The sequence below is a fragment of the Cajanus cajan genome, chromosome 5 (genome assembly GCF_000230855.2).
Source record: "Cajanus cajan strain Asha chromosome 5, NIPB_CcT2T_4, whole genome shotgun sequence".
NCBI lineage: Eukaryota > Viridiplantae > Streptophyta > Magnoliopsida > Fabales > Fabaceae > Cajanus > Cajanus cajan.
In genome coordinates this window covers 72063273-72084188 of record NC_138521.1, presented here as the reverse complement: position 1 = coordinate 72084188, position 20916 = coordinate 72063273, and the positions used below count along the sequence as shown (strand labels likewise).

At 31.9% G+C, this 20916-nt stretch overlaps 2 protein-coding genes across 3 annotated transcripts; one reads left to right on the top strand and one right to left on the bottom strand.

The window, feature by feature from the left end:
- The first annotated feature begins 6588 nt into the window (after positions 1–6588).
- Positions 6589–15673, top strand: UPL5 (ubiquitin protein ligase 5). Of its 2 annotated transcripts, none has more exons than XM_083075926.1 (3): positions 6589–8557; positions 13445–14034; positions 14437–14812. In XM_083075926.1, the coding sequence occupies exons 1-3, from the start codon at positions 6847–6849 to the stop codon at positions 14476–14478; spliced, it is 2343 nt and encodes a 780-aa protein (XP_082932052.1). In that variant the 5' UTR covers positions 6589–6846; the 3' UTR covers positions 14479–14812. The 2 variants fall into 2 exon arrangements, with proteins under 2 accessions (XP_082932052.1, XP_020225689.2); XM_020370100.3 differs by lacking the exon at positions 14437–14812 and adding an exon at positions 14842–15673 and having other exon boundaries at positions 6597–8557.
- A 3063-nt stretch (positions 15674–18736) lies between these two features.
- LOC109808697 (uncharacterized) lies at positions 18737–20635 on the bottom strand. The gene is made up of 2 exons (XM_020371806.3): positions 20479–20635; positions 18737–19425 (listed from the first exon to the last, which is right to left on the bottom strand). Exons 1-2 carry the CDS (start codon positions 20491–20493, stop codon positions 19057–19059), a joined length of 384 nt encoding a protein of 127 aa, XP_020227395.2. The 5' UTR covers positions 20494–20635; the 3' UTR covers positions 18737–19056.
- Positions 20636–20916: the final 281 nt, after the last annotated feature.

The window sequence follows — 20916 nt, the reverse complement described above, 5'->3', positions numbered from 1 at the left end:
GGGAGAGGAGTGGTGCTGGTGGACGGGGAACATAAACTGCATTATGACTATAGGCACCTAGTTTATATGGTCAAAAACGCTTTTCTCTAAAACAAATCTAATGTGTAAATAACTTTATGTACTATGCACCGTTGTTATTGGGAGAATTCAATAACTTGTACGGTGATCTTCTATTAAAGCTTTAGGAGAATTATAACGAGATAGATATCTTATATTTAGATTGGATGTTGTCCTTTTCTGTAATATGCATAGTAGTGATGAACCAGCCCAGTCCACTAACTAGTGAACAATGTAAATACCATTCTTAACCAATTTTGTTGTTACACCAAAAATAGTTCATTATCTATGGTAAGCAAGTTGGGCCTAGTGTTGGGAATCCAGCCCACCTTACACTCATGTAAATACATCCAGCCCACCTGAGCGTCAAAAGTACTTAAAGTGCTCGATCCTGGTCACAATATCTCAACCACGTCGAAGAAGTAGAACCAATTAGGTTACCAAGTATTTTTTTTAATTTAATAAATAATTGTTCAATATGTATTATAGTCAATAGTTTAAAGCAATATAATTTAAATATTTAAAAGTTTAAACAATTATATCTTTTCATTTTGTGTTGTTTGTTGAGAAGAAGATTTATATACATTTTAAACTTCGTACACATAACATATAGTTATGTTAAGAGCATTTTGACATGTTAAGCAATCTTTTAAGACTAAAAATTCTTTATAACGATTCATTTTTATGGTTTCAATGTAATTTTTTTAACTTGATTTTAATTATGTTTACATTTTTTAATTTAATTCTTTGGATAGAAATATGTTGACAAACAACACTTTCATTCATCTAACTCTTATTTTTGAAATTAGATAGAGAAAAAGAAAATAAGAGAGGGAAAAAGATTAAAATTTATCATAGTTGAAAAGAAAATAAAGAGAAAAGTTATTAAAAAAAAGATTTTATTCACTCTGATTTTAATTTAATTTTTCCTTTCCTTTTTTTATAAATAAGAAATATAAACTTTTCCTCATGCCATTTTAGAGGTAAAGTATACATTTAACTGTGATCTATAAATAAATTATCTATAACTATACAATCAAAACTTAATCATGTACAAATCAAAATTGAACATCATCCATTACTAAGAATGAGTTGTGTTGTTCTTTGGTGAAGCAAATGAAAAGTGATGATTATTTATAGCAATGTAAATGCAAATTTAGGTGTGTGTGAACGCGTTGCGCAACCATTGGGACCGAGCGGAAGGTGGCGTAGGTGCGTTGAAGAAAAAAGGTGCAGAACACCGACGGAAGAAACACGGAATTTGCTGAATCTGAAAAGTGAGAATAATTACCGATACATCAAAATTCAATCCATTCTTTAAAATATTACCGACACAACACTGTTTTCCTTCTCCTTCGACGCTAGCACACTCCTTTTCTTTTTTCCTTTTTCTAAACCAACTGCACATCTCCTTATAGTTTCAGTCACAATAAAATTAAAATATACAAGTGAAAATTAAAAAAGTTATGATATGTTATATGGTAGATAATGATACTGATTCTATACAATGACCTACAGTAACATTTTGTAGCACAGTAACACAAGTCAACTACGCCCTTTCTTCCAAAGGATGACCCAAACTTTTTGCGCCCACAAATATAAATGGGGATTACCCATTTGCACTGAAGAAAAACATAACAAACAAAATATTACAATTCTACGCTTCAAAACCAAACGAGTCGAAAATGATAATAATTATTGAAAAATATGTTAATTAAATAATATATATATATGAGTTGACTATTATAAAATATAACTATAATTAATATATTATCACTGACAATTTTTATATTTATATGAATATTTTAGATTATTTGATAAGCTAAATTTTGTTATTTTATGTTTTTTCTTCAAAAACTCATTTTAAATAATGGATATCTGTCTTTATATCTCCATATAGGATTGAAATGGGTATCCAGCGGTGAAGGAGGGGCAGACAATTTTTCTTTCGTTCTCTTTTAACCTTTTTTTTCCTTTAGTTTTTAACTCATTCTTATTTACATGAGACACCTATAAGAAAAATGCTATCAAAATAAACTGAAAAAAAAATTGTATATACATGATGCTATGAAAATAAACTGAAAAAAATTGTATTTACATAATAAATACGTGTATGTGTGTGTAGAGAGAGAGAATAAAAGGAGGAAATAAAAATATAAGATAAAATAAGTGATGTGATGAAAATAAATTATTGTATGAACAAGATGTCTTAAAATTTAGTATATATTTTTTGGTACAGTGGCTAGTTAGAAGTCCAAACTAAAAGTTACGCAAAAAAAATACACCTGAAAACTCAGTAAGTAGAGGAATTTGAATTTAAGGAGGTTGATTCTGAAATAAATACAGTATTTCCGTCATAGAACTTCTATGCCTAGCACGTATATCCATAACTTGATTTGCTTTTCTAAACAATGACAACAAGACACTACTTGATGATCATTTATTGAGTTCACAATCATGATAACCAAAGTGTAATAAGGATGATGTTTGAAGCACCCATTCTTCAGAAAAAAAAAAAAAAGATTCCAAGTAAATTCAGATTCCACTATAATCTTTCCAACAAGACCTTCATCACTTATCACCTTAAGGCCATAAAATATAACTCAAAGTTTGTTTGCACAATCAAACATCTTTCCAATTTAACAAAAAAACCATATAAAAAATCACCCAAACTATTCCTCACAATACCACCACCTTACAACATCATTACAATTCAATTTATAACATCTCATTAGTGATGGAGACCACCTAATATTTGATACATTATTCAAGGTTGTAATGGTCGAACTTGAGCCAACAAATTCATTTAAAACTTATGTTATAGCATTATAATGACCTATAATTTATAACATAAGGTTGCTTGTATTTAACTGTTTCCCCTGAAGAAAAAAAAAAGGTTCTTCTTGTGCCAAATAAAGTCTACTGCAATAGTAAAGATAATGTATAAGTTAGCTCTCAATTAAGTTCGAACATTGATATTCATAATGTTCAAAGGCTTTGACCCTTGACATAAAGAATCCCAAAGTGCACGTAAAGCTCGAAAATCTATCAACATATGCAAAACCGTTTAATCTTCAATAGTGCACCATTCACACATAAAATTATGAGTCATTCCAGAAAGACAAATAATATCATTCGTCAACAATCTTTTATGAGCAACTTTTCATATAGAGTTTTTATCCTTTTGGGTCCCTTCCTAATAGAAGTTGTTGTGCATAGGTGAGCATGGTTGTACATGGCTCATATTCATAATTGGGGGACAAATGTTGGAGTAGAGCAAATTGGACTTGGGATGCCTATTTGCTAATTTTCAAACTTCTAATAAATAAAAATACAATGATATAACTATAATTTTATATGGTATTAGAATCAAGTTAAAGCTTTGAGAATAGCTGTCCAGAATGACAGAGTACGCTTTGAGATGATCCATTCAAGAGGAGGTGATTTCAATTTCGTTGGACTAACTACTGAGTAAAGATAGATACTAACAAATTTGTTGAAAAGTCAAAAGATAAGTTGCAATGAGAAGATGATAGGTAAGAGCAACATCACTACGTGCGTTATTGATACATGGGAATCAAAACATATGATAAGAAGTTTAAAGGACTTGTGTGAATTGCGAGAAGTATTAGGGTGTTCAAGTGTCCAATTGGATTACCACAAGGGAGTTTAAAGTTGAAAATTTTTCTTTTTGTTCATAGTTTAAATTGTAATTTAATGTGTGTCGTAATTAATTGATAAATCAAATAACATTGTCCAATTCACTAATAATTTGTGCATCATACAGGACCACACTACGAGAATGCTAATTGGAGTGAGTAAAAGAAGGATTGGACTATTTTTTCTAAGGGGTTCCAAGAGTGAAGGCCTTCAAGACCAATGAAATAAACCAACTTGATATCTGACATTGACACTAGGACACTCTCTTTAAAAACTACATATTGGTTGTGGTAACAATAGTGAGTTGTTAAATAAAGTTTGTGATGTATGTCAACAAGCAAAATAGACTAGAGACAATTTTTCTTTAAGTAATCATAAAGCTTTTGAGGTTTTTGAATTAATTCATTGTGATTTGTCCCTCTTCTTGTGATGATTTGTATTTTTTGACAATAATAATTTGATTATTCTCATGTTGTTTGGACATTTTTGTTAGTTGAAAAGAAAGAAGTGTCATGTACATTGACAATTTTTGGTGCTATGGTGGAAATGTAGTATAATAAACAAGTCAAAATTGTTTGAAGTGATAATGGGACGAAATTTGTGTGTATGAAAAATTATTTTCTTGAACATGACATTTTTTTTCAAACTTTTTGTATAGGGACACCACAACAAAATGGAAGAGTAGAAATGAAACACCAACATATCCTGAATGTGGCATGAGCATTACGCTTCTAAGGAAAGCTTCCCATTGATTTTTGGGGTGAGTGCATGTTAACCATTGCTTAATTGAATAATCATACCCCTTCCTCAATTTTGAATGAAAAAGCTTTATATGAAATCCTTTATAGGAAAATGTCATTGTATGATCACTTAATTTTTTGTGTCAAAGGAATATTCTGTGTCATGAGACATTAATTTTTTTAAAACAAAATTTTCGTTTGCCCAAGAAATACCTATGCTTAGGAAGAACTTTGACAAAAACACCGTTAATGAGGGATTTGAAGAAGAGAATCATGAAGAAATTTGAAGTTCAAGTGATAACCTAGACAGATACAAGGCAGAACAAGAAAGATATATGAGGATTGAAGTAAGGCGACATATACAATGAAGGTGAATAAAGAGAGACAAAACTTAAAGTACTAGGTGATGATGATGTAGTAAGAGATGTGAGTACTCGTGATGGCCAGTGTAATAATGATCAACTTGGATGGGGCATAGAGAAAAGTTTCTTTTAGTTTGTTTACGTGATCTTGTGACTAATACTATTTGAAAACTGAGTCCTTCCACAAGTTCAACCTCTTTAATGCATAATCCAAGTACACCTTATCCTACTGTAAATTATGTGAATTGTGATAAATTTTCTTTATGACATAAATTTTATAGTAGCTATTATAACATAATGGAATCAATGTCTTTTCTCAAACCTGTAACGAATGATAGGTGAAGAGAGGCTATGTATATTGAAATTCAAGCTCATGAAAACAATAGGATATGGGTGTTAGAGTATTTATCCACCGAAAATAAGACACTTAGCTACAAGTGGTTGTATAAGATAAAGTACCACTCTAACAAAACTAATAAGCAATTTAAGGCTAAATTAGTGATGTTTGTCAATCATTAGGTTGAAGGGATCAATTATATAAAAATGTTTATATCATTAACTAAGATGATTAATGCGTGGATGGTCATAGCTATAGCAGTAGCCTAAAATTAACAATCAAAAGCTTTTTTGTACTTGTAGGATGTGACTTCTGCTAGTTAAATATTACTTTAACACTTGACAAAAATCGATCTTAAAAATAGGTCGACTCCTCTATCTCATGGCACATTTTACCATAAAAGATTATACTTTTTTTAATTATAGGACTAAAATGTATAGTTTATAAAATTTAAAAAAACTAAAAGAGTAATTAAATATTAAGAAATATTTTGTAATATGTCTCATTCTCATTTTAATAAAAAAATATTAATTAGTACCCTTAAAACACTCATCAAGGAATCAAAAGTATACTTTTGTTAATTGTCAGTGTAATAATACAATTTGTTGTGTAATTACTATTTATATAAAAAATAATTTTTTTTAAGAGAGTGTTTTTTAAAAGAAAATTAGCAACATTTTTTTTAGAAGTTTTTACTTTTCAACGATTTTTTTTTATAGAATTTTTTTATTTCTTATCTATTTTCACTTATTTTTTTATATATTTTATTTTAAATTATTCATTATAAATTTAAAATATAATTTATTTTAAAAAATATTTTATAAATCATCTGAATTATAATAGCTATTTGGAGTTACTCCTTAACAAAAAAAAATTAGAAATCTTTTTTTGAGATTTTTGAAATTATTAATAATTCAAAATAATCATATATTACAATATAAATTATTTATCATTACTAAAGATAAAATGTTTCGTATTTTTTATATATATTTTTCTGAATAAAAAATTATAAAAAATAAACTCAGTTTAATGCACATATTATAACATAGAAGAGAGAAATAATTAAATGATTGATTTTTAAGTAAATTTTATAAAAATAAAGAAATAGATGATTTTACATCCTAGTTAGTTGTAAGCAAGTGAGGGTGCAATATTAATTCCTTAAATAGATGATTTTAATAATTAAAAAAGCTGTGATCTTACATGAACAAAAATAAGGTGAGTGTTTGAAGGGCCTTAATAAAAAAGATATTTGATTTATTGTTTGAAAGTTAGAATAAAAAAAAAGAAGAAAGTATGGAGGTGGTGCGGTGAATGAATAATATAATATTGTGTCATAATCTTTTGTTCCAAAATTCCAAATAAGCATCCGCTGCTGCCAAAAGGCAGTGGGGCCCAGCATGAGCTTATTCGTGCAAGGGCAAGCTAATGAGGCAGAGGAAGAGGAAGAGGAAGACGACACCGTTTCGGAGGCAAATAAAAAAACAGAAAGTAATGGTATATAAACAAGTATGAGAGGATTAAAACGAGGAAAAGAAAGAAGAAACGACGACAACAAAGACGATCAACACAAAACCCACAAACCCAAACAATCAATCTCATCTCATCTCATCTCATCTTCCCAACTTTCTTTCAATTCCATGGCTTCGGCTTCGGCTGTTCACTGATCACTCTCGGCGGCGCCTCCTAAATGTCTGTTATCGAAACCCCCGCCGTCCACCACCGCAGCGGGGGCGCCACCGATCATCACCGTCATCCCTCGAAGCGCAAATTCGACGATGAAGAGGACGAGGATTTGTCAGACTTAGTCTGCGTGAGGATGAGGAAGGACGAGGCGAAGGCGGTGAATTCGTGGTCGGCCTCCGTGCCTCAGCGATCGCACATCCAGTTCTTCGTCCGCATGATGTCCGGCGGAAACACAATCGTTATGCAGGCTTTTCCCGAAGACAGCGTCAAATCGATTCACGAGCGTATCCAGAGCATGAAGGGAATCCCAGTGTTCGAGCAGAGACTCATCTACAGAGGAAAACAGCTTCAGTGGGAGCAGACTCTCTCCGAGTGTTCCATCCAAAACGACGCCAATCTCCAGCTCGTTGGCCGCATGCGCAGCACTGAACATCCTCAGGCTTGGCAGGTTATAAACGACATGGTTTCTCTAGTCTACCGCCTCTGCCGCGGCGAAACCCTTCACGATGCTTCTAAGACTGTCAAGGGTTTAATCACCAATTACTTGAACATGACTCCTAGAATTGATAACGAATCTGCCTCTGGGTACTTTCAGATTTTCATGTCTTCCTCTGCTCCTGCTGTGCTTGTTATGCTCTATGTCTCCCCTTATGCAGGTAACAAGGACTGTGCTGATTCCTCTGTTAGGCATTTTTTGAGTTCTTGCCGCAATACCTTGTCCAAGGCATTGCACGGGCAGTGCGCCCGTGTGGTGTTGGAGTTTTGTAAATTGCTTAGGAGAGTGGGGTGTAATGACCCTTTGTATCTCTATTGCCGGAGCACTTTTGGGTCCTTGTTGGAAACTTGTGGGGTTTCCTATGCTGGTTCAGATGATGTTAAGGGGCTGGTTTTGATTCAAGACATTTTCCCCTTTGTTTGTGAGCTTGCCAATAGCTTGTTGAGGGATTTGGACTTGAGTATGGATTCCCCCATGGCCGCCGGGCCTTTGTCGAACGATGTTGGGGATTTTAACGCCTTCTTACTACCTTTGAGGACTGGAATTAAGGAGCAAAAAACTCTCAAGGATTCTATGGCTCAGGAAAAACGCCGTAAGGATTTCTTGCTCGCTGAAGAGATTGAGTATCTTCATCGGTTGTACATTGAGTTATTGAACAAAATTGATCAGTGCCTTCAAAAAATGGGCCAAAGCTTAGCTGGCCAGAAAATGGAAGGGGATAGTCTTTATCCGGCTTGGTCTCATTATCTTTCAATCTTGAAGGAGTTGTATCAAATTTCTAAGCTTTATGATGGCGCTGAAGAAAAGCTTTGGAACGTTCTGGCGCGGCAAAGAAGTGTGCTCTGTCTGTTAATTGTTCGATATGCGAAGCGAAGTGATGAGCATCAGTGGATTCTTGAGCATAGGTGTGTGACCAATTTTGAATCTAGGAGACATTTGGCCATGATGATGTTCCCGGAGGTGAAAGAAGATTACGAGGAGTTGCACGAGATGCTTATTGACAGGTCTCAGTTATTGACGGAATCTTTTGAATACATAGCACGTGCTGAGCCTGAAGCTCTGCATGCTGGCCTGTTTATGGAATTCAAAAATGAAGAAGCTACTGGCCCAGGTGTACTAAGGGAGTGGTTTCTTCTGGTATGTCAAGCAATATTCAATCCACAAAATGCTCTTTTTGTGGCATGCCCAAATGATCAAAGGAGATTTTTCCCTAATCCTGGTAAGTTTCTCCTTAAATTCTGAATGCACTGTTTTTCTTAATACATCTGCAGCTTGCTATGGAGTGCTTTTGAATGCAAAATGATGTACCAGGGCTTGCATTTCTCATATTAAAACACATGCACGGTAATTACAGAATGATCTTTATTAGGATTGCACAATATGTCGAGGCTTAATATGATGTTTATTTATAAAATGATCCTTGTGTTAACCCCAACATAGTTTAGTGGGGTCATGTCATTTACTTCTGAATCTTTACTCATTAGTTTTTCTTAAATGAAATGTGCTCCTGTTTGACGAAATCCTTGGATGATCATCATTGGCTTGTAGCTATAAAGCCTGGATACTTGGTATGACACGGGTACAATATGACACGAATATGGGGATATGGGAATTTAGGATACGACCACGGTATGAATACGTTAATAGAAATTTATATTGATGTAGAATATTGGTAAAAAAAAACAAAGTGACATTAATCATTGCTCATTAATTCATAATTATGATATGATATTCACAAATTTTTTTGTGATCATAACAAAAATCAGTTTCTGCCTATACAATAATCAGTCTTAGTTAACTATATCATTAAAAGCATATTTGGTAGAACTTATAACGAATATTGACTCTATACAATAGCACATGACTCAAGCATCATTACTAGATTTTTGTATAATGCTAATTATATCACTCTGCCACCCCCCATTACCATCATCTAGAAAAGGCATAACTTCAAAGTCTAGTGAATCAAGAGACAAGGTCTAGCACCATATCTCCACCAATGTCCCACAACCTTGTCTCTCCTTTTTTATTCGCTTCATCTTTCATAGACACAAGTCGAAGGTTGAAATACACATTAACCAAATCTGCTACCCCATTTAGGTCCATTTTGTTTTTCTTCCAAGAATTAATGGAGTATGTACTACAATTCCTCTAACAGCATGAGGAAGAATATGGCTGCACAAAAAAGCTTAAAGCAAACTTTTTGGATACTATTCAAATGCGTGTTCGGAAGTAATCAAGAAGCATCTTAGAAAAAAAGTTACCAAAATAATTAAAAATATAATTGATACTTTACAGGTACGTTTATGGTAGTATCCAATGAGCGTTGGTGTCTGGCATGCAATATTATCAAATAACCGTTATGGTGTTGCCATAAAGGTATAATGTGGCGTTTCTGAACCCCCATGCCATTTTCCACCTGTTATTTCCTGTTATATGGTGTCTTCCTCCATATCTGCTATGGCACCTGCCATATCTGGAAGTATCCAAGAAGCATCCTGGAAAAAAAGTTACCAAAATAATTAAAAAAAATAATTTATACTTTTTGAATACGTTTTTGGAAGTTTCCAATGAGTGTTGGTGTTTGACATGCAATGTTATCAAATAACCGTTATAGCGTCACCATATAAAGGTATAATGTGGCGTTTCTGAACCCCCATGCCATTTTCCATCCGTTATTTCCTGTTATATGGTGTCGTCCACCATATCAGCTATGGCCATGGCTTCGTGGCAGAACTTCTCCTTTTGTTTTCTTCTCTTGTCTTCTCTATTGTGAAGCTCCTAAGTTGCGTCCAAACAACTCTGGCGAGCCTTCTTAGGCTGCCACCCTAGCTGGCAACCTGAACCATGATAGCTTGAGCTTTGGAAAGTTTTCTTGCAAACAAATCTGGCGTTCCATAAGAGTTTTTCTTTTTTCACATTTGTTTTTTTCTCCTTCCATTTTTTTTATCTTTTCTTCATTTTCTACAAATGTTCCTTATCTCTTTTCCTCTCTTCTTATTCTTTTTGACTGTTTTTGTTCTTCATCTGTTCAATGTTTTTGTGCTCTAATTTTTCAAAATTTTGGAGTTTAGTTATTTGTTTTTTTAGAATTTCATAATCATGTTATCTGTTATGTTGTTCTTTGCTTTCTTTAATCTTTATTAAACCTATAATGTTGTTCTTAATTCTTTTTCACTTATAGCACAATGTTAAGAAATAAGCACCCAACATTAAAGTCATGCAAAAACTGTTTTTAATTTGTTTTTGTTTTTAATATATATATATATATATATAATTTTTGTCCGTCATGGCATTCGCCATAAGCCAACATGCCATTCATCATTTTTTTGTGGTGGATTTTTGGCTAGGCTGCTATCTGTTTTTGATAACCTTGTCAACATGGGTATTAGACAGATACTTTCCATTTTTGGAGAATCAGAGCTTCATTGGCTTGTAGCGTAGGCCTACTATGCTTTGATTTATTTGGCTGTGCAGGGGAGGACTGCAATATAATGTGTGGATTTTGCACAGATACACACGAGAGGAACTCATGAAATTAAACACACAAGGAGCATAACAGTAGATCTATATTGATAATAAAGATTTGTATACTCTTCTTTTTCCTATGATAATGGGCATCACAAAAAATACTAGGAGACATCATTGCACAATGTAAGCTCTGTCTCTTGACTAAGAAAATTGCAAACACAGAAAGTTGAATTATATATCTTTCAAGAAAGGTATATTTACCTTCTCAAAACAACTTGGTAAGTTGCATTTTTTTTTTTATATGATAAATGGTGATTGAACCTCACAAAGCAATATTGAAAGGTATTATTTCTTTAAAATATTTTACACTATATTTTAAGCTAACTTTTTTGAGTTTTAAAAGAATTGATTTTTTTTATATAATAATACTAGTGTCCTTGAAGTGTTGAATAAAAAAATATTTTTTAATTGTACACCTCGTGTATGTTTGGTAACTCTTTTTTAAGTTTTTTTTCTTTTCAAATAATCACTTTTCTTTTGAAAGTTCTTTCAAGAAGCTAATAGAAATAAACAATCACTTCTTTAAATAAGTTAAATCAAACACACACCTAGTGAGAAATGTTGGACCTCAAACAAGAGGAGTCCTTGCTCATACCTTGATAAAAAAGTAAGTATCTAACAACAACATCATGCTTGCCATGAACCTCCAAAGTGAATGCTTCTGCGCTGTAAAAACTCTTTTTGAATGGGTGGCTCAGTATACGACTCACCTAGTGAGGTCCGTGGAGGATAAATGTATGCAGCCTTATCCTACAAAGGGAGAGACTGTTTTTCAGATTTGGGGTTTAGGGTTGCTGTTGCTGTAAAACCTATTGATGTATGAAAAATAAAATTTGTTAATTTTCATTATAAAGTTTACTAAAGATTAAATGATTCAACCATTTGGGTGTGCTTTAGGGCCATTACATCATGGTTCATAATTTATCTAATACACCTTGGGTTATAGTTATGAGTGTGAAAACACCAAAAATAAATCCATATGGTAACAATTTGTTAGCAATGATATCAATATTTATGAATAACGGAGATATTCATAATTGTGCCCATCACATAGAAACTTACTAGTCACACTGATATTATGGAAAAAGGTGATCAAACATAAATTAAGAGAGATGAGGATTGCATAGAATCAATTTGATTTTATGTCAGGAAGGTTGTACAATTGAAGTCAATTATCAATTAGAGTTTGATAGAAAGGTTCCAAAGTGATGAAAGAAACTTACATATGGTTTTATCGACTTGGAAAAAGCTTATGATCAACTGCTAAGATAATTGTTGTGTAAGACTGGTAAAAAAAAGGTGTTTGCATGCCCTATATTCAAGCTATGTAATACAAGACATGTATGATGGGGTTACTAGTAGTGTGAGAACTCTAAGAGGCTAGGCTAAATATTTCCCTATAGGGATAGGATTACATTAACGCTCATCCTTAAGTTATTTAATTTAATCTTTTATGTTTGTACGAGGGACATACAACAAACTATCCCTAATTGCATGCTTTTGGGTGATATAATTTTGACTGGGGAATCAAGGAAAGCAAATTAACCTTAAACTTGACCTTTAGAGACAAACTTTGCAAAAAAAGGAAGATGAAGAATAATACTTTGAAGTAAAAATGAGAGATGTCATATCACATATTTTTATGTTAAAATATATGGGATCACACATAGGACACATGTGTGATGGCTAAAATGGAGAAAGACAACAAAGTACCCATTAAACACAGGCAAATTTAATTGTATTGCTATACAATTAGATATATTCTATGATTCTGAAGCTTTAAATAAACGAAAAAAAAGGTTGAAGTGTCAGAAATGAAAATGTTAAGATGAATGTGTGACTAAATAAGAAAAAATAGTATAAAAAATGATTTTATTCAAAATCTTGGTGTTCCCTGATTCAGGGAGAAATGACAAAAAATTGGTTAAGGTGATTTAGACACGTACAAAGAAGTAAATGAGAGGTATTGGTGAGAAGAGTAGATTGCATGATTTTTAGTCATGTTAATAGGAGTAAAGGGAGACCAAGAAAGACATTGGAGAAAGTTGTCAAGTGGGCTCACGGTAAATAACATCATTGAAGCCTTAGTCTTTAATTGAGCTGATGGCATTGTGTGATCCATGTAGCTGATTTTACTTACTAGGATAAAACTTTGTTGTTTTTGTTGTAGTTGTATCTATTCTTCCTTCAGTCACCTTTTGAAGTATTATGCAATCGTTTCTTGTCTATTATTCAGAATTAACATATTTGACTATCTCATGTAAATACATCGGTCAAAGACTGTTCAAATGAAGATATTCAAATTTACATTGTGTAACCTATCTAACATACTTTGGTTCTTAGTCTGAACTTGAGTTCCCAGCTAGTATTAATAAGGACTGGGGTTGCTTGTTGCATTGTCAGTGTTAAGTATTTTTCGTCATTGCTGTTTATCTTGTAAAAGTTGCCATCATTAGAGTTTCTTGATAATTGAGTTTAGCTTATACTTTATGTACTTATTTGTAGCATCCAAGGTACATCCTCTGCAGTTTCTTGATAATTGAGTTTAGCTTATACTTCATGTACTTATTTGTAGCATCCAAGGTACATCCTCTGCACCTAGAGTACTTCAGCTTCGCTGGTCGAGTTATTGCATTAGCTTTGATGCATAGGGTGCAAGTGGGGATTGTTTTTGATCGTGTGTTTTTCTTGCAATTGGCTGGAAACCACATTACTTTAGAAGATATAAGGGATGCAGATCCTTATCTTTATAATAGCTGCAAGCAAATATTGGATATGGATGCTGATTTCATTGATTCAGATGCATTAGGACTGACATTTGTTAGAGAGGTGGAGGAATTAGGACACAGGAAAGTGGTTGAGCTCTGCCCTGGCGGAAAGAACCTTGTAGTTAATAGTAAGAACAGGGACAAGTATGTTGATCTTCTTATACAGGATCGCTTCGTAACATCCATATCTGAGCAGGTATTACATTTTGCCAAAGGTTTTGCTGATATTCTTTCAAACACAAGCCTCCAGCAGTTCTTCTTCCAAGGTTTGGACCTTGAAGATCTTGATTGGATGCTGCATGGGAGTGAAGATACCATTTCTGTTGAAGATTGGAAAGCACACACCGAGTACAATGGCTATAAAGAGACAGATATTCAGATAACTTGGTTTTGGGAGGTATGTACATCCTGCTTTTATTAAATCTCAGTCTCTCTCTCTTTGTTCAATCTTTTCTCCCCCCGCCTTCCTCTATGACAAGTACCTGCTACGTGATGTTCTCTAAGGCTGTCTGTTTTCATTTTTTCAACTTAACAAAAATGAGTTCTATTGTCTTATTGCTTCTTAGAAAGCATCACTGTAGGGGCTACTTAAAAGTTTCTCATCTGCCCATGGGGAGATTTTTCTGTATACTGCTCCTGCTCCTGGATGCGTTAGTGAAAATTATTCCATTCCTTTAGCCCTGATATGTTCAACCTTTGATGTGTTTCATATTATATACCAATACCTCTCTTATGTACATTTTTCTCTAAATTTTCGTTGCCGAAGCCTGAAATCATAATTGTGATGCCTTGTTTACAGGGAGACTATTCAATTCAGTGGTCATACCTTCCTTCTTTGTAACCGATATTGTTAATGATGATTGTCAGTTTGGGCCATTATTCTGATAGATCTGGCTTTTATACGTTTTGAATATAGGTTTTTATGCTGAATAGAAATATCATACCAAACTATATTAATGTTATTAAGTTTGCAAAGTGCTAGCATATAGTTTCACCTTTTATTGAGAAGTCTGAATATTAACTTCTCTTATCTCTATTGAACTTACCAATGATCTCTCTTTAACCAAAGCTGGATGCTTATTACATCCTTGGAATAATTAGTTCTGGAATGTCTTTCAAATAACTCGGTATTTCAATATTCGTTAAGAAATGCTGCTCATTTGTTCTATTTTATATATTATTTCTGTTGAAAAACACTTGTCAGATTGTTGGGAGAATGACGGCGGATCAAAGAAAAGTTCTTCTATTCTTTTGGACATCTGTAAAATATTTACCGGTTGAAGGTTTCCGTGGTTTGGCTTCCCGTCTCTACATATACAAATCCCTTGAACCTGGTGATCACCTGCCTTCATCTCACACATGCTTTTTCCGGCTGTGTTTCCCAGCTTATTCATCTATGTCTGTCATGCAAGATCGTCTCGATGTCATCACCCAAGAACATGTTGGCTGCAGTTTTGGTACTTGGTGAATACACCTGCAATCTGGATAGAAGTGGTTTTGGCTGCACATAGAATTATCGTTGTACAGATTATAGGAGTAATCCATCCATTCTCTAATTGGATAATGTGACAAAATTCACTACTTCTATTTCTCAATGTAGTCAAGGGTTGCAGTGGCATTGGTCTTTGTCAAATGTTTATATGGATAAACTATAAATAAAACAGGATTTAAAGAAAGAAAATTCGATCTCTCTATGATCTAGCATTGCCGTTCTGGTAATCGTGCTAAAAGAGCAACTCATCTACTCAATCAATTGAGGATTGATCTTTTGCGGGCCTGCTGCTTCCTTGTTCGGTTGTTCTCTTCTCTCTCTTCACTGTAGAAACAACAACATTTAAGCCAACCGTCTTCGTCTATATCGAGTAGTCTTTTTGTGGTTATTATTTTGTTATGAATTGTATTTATTTAGCTATAACAGGTAATGACTACCATGTCATGGTTTTGGTTATCATTGACTCGAATCTTCAAAAAAAAGAGTAACTACAGGATTTTTAGGGTCTTTTAGTTGCTGTATAATAACTTTGTGTCTTTCATCATGACCTGCTTCCAGAATTTTTTTTGTTTAGAAGGGTGAAGTGTGAACTGTATTTTTTGTTAAATTCAACAAGTATTAGAACGACTAGAATAGGATGGGATTGGTGGTAGGGTAGGGGTTTTTAGAGATATAATGGGAGGAAAAAATAAGATAAGAAAAGGAAAAAGAAGAAAAATTATGACCCTTTATTTAAAAACTAATATATCTGATGGTAGAAAAATAGTCTCCTACGGTAGAAGATATCAAGAAGTTTCTCAAGCTAGCATGCACCTTTACTTTAGAAAGGGGTGAGCAAACGGCCTGGTCCGAACCGAAACCGAAATAAAAAAAAAAGAAAGTATTTGGTGGGTTCGGGTGGGTTTTAAAAAAAATTAAGATGGGTATTATCAGCTGAGTTCGATTTCGGGCTTTTATGCTCCCTTGTTGCCTAATTCACCCATCTTGTAAGTTCGCATAGAAGAACACTAGAATAGATTTGTTAGAGTTGATAAAATTTGTGGAATAGGAAAAAAGTCTTTTTTGCTTCTTTCTTTGCACTATCCCCGCTCACTCAAGAAGTTGTATTATCGAGAATCCGAGATGTTCTTTTAGTGATCATTCTTCTTGGGTTCTTTTCTTAGATTTTTTGGATTTTTATATTCGTTTCTTTTATGAACATACTAGAAATGTGTTGTATTTTCTTTCTAAATTGATTATGAACTTTTTAAATTTTATTGTATTTTAATTTTAATTTTTATCCATTTCAACCCGTCTAAAATTCGTCCAATCTAAAACATCTAAACTTGATTTTTGGTTGGATATTTGACATACAAATCTTATAGATTGATGCGATTTAAACTTTTATGACTCGAAACTGGTTGAACCTGTGCATTAATCACCTCTAAAGTAAAGTATCCAATTTAGTGGATGATGAAGTTTCACTATTTATCATAAGATATAGTTAGTGTTTTAGACAATAGAAAAATATTTATTTTTATATAATTAAAATTTATGACAAATGAATATTTTTACATACAAAGAATATATTATAATTAAAATTATAAGTAAACATACATATTAGTATATTTTAAATTTACAATAAATAATTTATATTATGATACATTTTTAAAAAAATATATGATAATTTCTTTCAAAAATATTAAAATTTAATTTAAAAATGAAAATGATAACTTATAAGAGATAAAAAAACTAAGAAAATAAAAAATGAGTGATAAAAACACTTAAAAATTTGTTTAATAAAAATGTCCAAAAGTGTTTTTCATTAAAAAAATATATTTAAATATGTGTATATATATATATATATATATCAAATAATATTGGTGTAACTTTTATTAATCCGTTCAATAATTTTATATTAAATATAAATTTTCTCGATTCAACCATTAAATTATAACTTTATATTACCTTATATATATATATATATATATATATATATATATATATATATATATCAAAATTTTGTTAAAATTAAATAACAATTTGAAAGTAATCAAATTGTTCATATTTTTATATATTTAATTGTATATATATTATGTCAATTTTGATCTATATAAAGGAGGTATCAAATTATTTTGAATTATTATAAATTTTTTGCATATATATGATCTTGAAGTACAAAATTTTTAATCTAACGATAAATTTAAAAAAAATAATCATTTAATATAAAGTTATTAAACGATGTAATAGTTGATAAAAAGACATAAAAAAAATAAATAAAATTAATGTTGTATAAAATTATAAATTACCTTATAAAATGGACCATCATTTTCTTTTAAATTATATCTTATAATAAATATTTGAAGGTGTAATAATTAATACACGTATAATAATTGATAAATAATTGTGTCAATTAATAAATTATATTTGTTAGAAAAGATTAATTACTTAAATAAATATTAATATTTCAAGAGATTAATTTCTAGTTCTCTATTATTTACCCAAAAAATAGAAGATATTGAGAGAAAAAAAATTACGATTGAGATTTTAACTTGGTTTTGCATATTAATCTCTTAAATATTTGCAAAATTTGCAAAAAGTTCAATACATTTGTTCTATTCCAAACCATAGGAAAATGTTGTACCCAACATTGACAATGACCAAAAATCTACGGTCATTTTCTTATATATAGCAGTAACAAAATAATTCATTTATTTATGATCCATCTGGTTATATAAAATCAAATTTAATCCATTCAATTGTTAGAATAAAAAAAGTACAAACATCTTATTACATCGTATTAGATAGATCATTAGTTAAATAAAAAATAATTCATCTTATTTTATTTTCAAATCTAATAGACTATTTAATTAACACTTAATATATAGATTAAAATCAAATCAATATTTTATAAACTTTATTAAAAAATTACACTCATTTTTCATTATTAGAGTTGTTTATAATTCAGTTCGATTTTAAGGAATTGAAACCAAACCAATTAAAGTTTAGTTCGAATCCAACAATTTTTTTAAACAAATCCCAAACTAAATTAACTTGATAAAACTCTTAAAAAAAACATGAGATTCTCGTATTCACATTATTGGGAATGAACTATTAATAAACACGCTGTATTCAAGTAGTTGGAAAAATTATCATTCACACTTTTCCAAAGATCTGACTAAGCATCACAGGTTGTGCTGATGGATTGAATATACTGCCACATAGTGTATTGATCTTGATCCGCATTTTATGCAGAATAACCCATATTCTGTACTCTCATTTGGGTGCAAATGTGCAAATTACTTGGTAACCTAAAATAATATTGAACAAAAAGTATATTCAACATGTATAAAAGCTAGGTTCAACCTTTGATGTACTTCACTATATTCATCAATACCTATACAGATCCCCACTTCTTCCTTCAATTCCCTGTAATGTTTTATAATTATCGAAACCTCAAGCATCTGGAAAGCACTAATTCTTACAACCTTTCTTAAAAGCCTAGATAGTCTACTAGTTCATATTTGTTTATTTAGCAATCTATCTTGAATTGATCAGATAAACTTACTTAACAATATCATAATCTTTCTGCGTAGGCGTAGCCGAAGAAGATATAGGCATATTCACATGAAAAAAAATATTATAAAAGTAAATATAATTTATTCAAACCAAGAGCAACACGCAATGACCAAACCTGAGCCACTATAGCCCACTTCATTACATAACCATAGAATTCTTGTATCCTCCGCCAAGACATGGAGCCAATTCTCTAACACATGTTCATAAATCATAGAGCCATACCAATTACAATAACAAATAAACTAAAATAAAAATAAAAAGCTTCTCATCAACTTGGACGTGCAAAAAGGTAGAGCTGATCCAACAAGTAGTAGGCACCAATATTGGAACCTTTTCCAATTCACATCACACTATGCTTAGGCCTAGGCACTAGGCAGCTTCTTCTTCAGTCTTCTCAACAGAAACTTGTTCCTCTAATACGGTTTCAGCTGGTTTGTTATCCTCTTGCTTCTCTTCCTCCACTGCTACTGATTTGGTTTCAGTACTAGTTTCTTCTTTAGGCTCCTCACTTATTGCTTCTTCTTTCACTTCTGTTTTCTCGGTTTCTACTGCTACCTCAGGTGCCTCTTCTGCTGCTTCATCAACTTGGTTTTCTGTGCCAACTGGGGCTTCTTTTTCTACCACTTTTGGTTCTTCAGTTGTTTCTTCCGTGGCAGGAACTTCTGCTTGTTCTGGGACTGTTTCCTTTACCTCCACTGTTTCATTCTCTGTCACATTTGTTGGTATTTGCTGTGTAACCTGCGAGATCCATTTAAGTTTAACTAAGCATTCTAAACTTCTGATATCAGGTCATATTCTTGTGAATAAGAGATTGATGGTAGCATCACCAAAACTAATTAATAACATGTTACGAGAAAAAGAGTGAATAGCTTTAGCTTAAAAACGTTTAAAAGAACTTCTAGAATCTAGAATAGTATATAATAGTGTTAAAAATACATTTTATAAGACTTTAATTATTTTTTTTTGTTACGATTTCTTCTCTTAGTGCGTTTGTTTAAAGACACGACGAGATGTTGTGTTTGATAAAACTAAGCATATGAGCCAGATTAAATTTGGAATTTTTTTTTCTGAGAAGAAATTTAAAAGGTTAAGCAATAAAAATTTGAAAACTTCTAGATTAATTGATTGATTATATGTTTCATAAAATTAACTTATAAACTTAAATCCTATAAGTTAAATATTTAATAAATATAAAATAAAATAAAAGAATCATATTTAGTTACTTAAAATAAAAAGAAATTTGAAATAAATTAATAAGAATAAAAATAGACAAAAAAAATGCTAATAATTTATTAACTTATTTTTATAAACTAGTTGAAATATTAAAACATATTTGCAAATCAAACTAGTTTATTTCGGTCAAATACTTAAATTAGTTTAGAAGTACTTCCGATATCAAACAGAACACACTCTAAATAATAGAGTCCTGAGAAAAAATCAGCAAAATCGATACCTGATGATCGATCTTGACGTAATTTGGATGCAACTATATGGTTATAGAACAAAGAAAAAGAGAGAGAAAGGGATGTATATTAAGTTGTTGATGAGAATCCATTGGATGCTTTTGAGAAATGTAAAATCATCCCCAGGAAAATGTTGTGTGAATAAATTTCTATGATGGAGATGGTTATGAAACATAGTGATAGATACTGATTACCCTGGCTATCTGGTATATATATCAGTTTACATGTAATGAAGATACAAACGCGGAAAAGAAGGAAGCAAAAAAGAATACAAAAGAGAGTTGATTTGTAGATTGATGACTTGTAATTAAATGTATGTTTGAATTACCTCAACAGTGGCCATTTGGAAATTGGAATGCAAAGAGTAGAAATGAAAGAAAAAGGTTTGAAGCAGAAAGAAAAGGTAAGAGCTAAGAGAATGCAAGAGAGGTTTATATAGAGTTAGAGGAAGTGAGGACTGAGGAGTGGTCACTTCCAAGAATCTTTTTCAAACAGACACATCATGCCACTATGTACAAAATAATGAATAATAATACATATCTACTTCTAAATGATTTTGTTTCCTTTAATTTGTATTTTTCCTTCAAAATTAGAGATCATTTTTTTTTACCGACATTCTTCTTTGAATCTAATTGAGATATGAACGCATTCTTCATCAGAAATTCAATCCGTAGTTTATCATGTCGAGAGAGACTCACTCCATTCACTAAACTTAATCATGTTTGATTAAGAGACTATATTTTCATACACTATTTTGCTGCTCGTA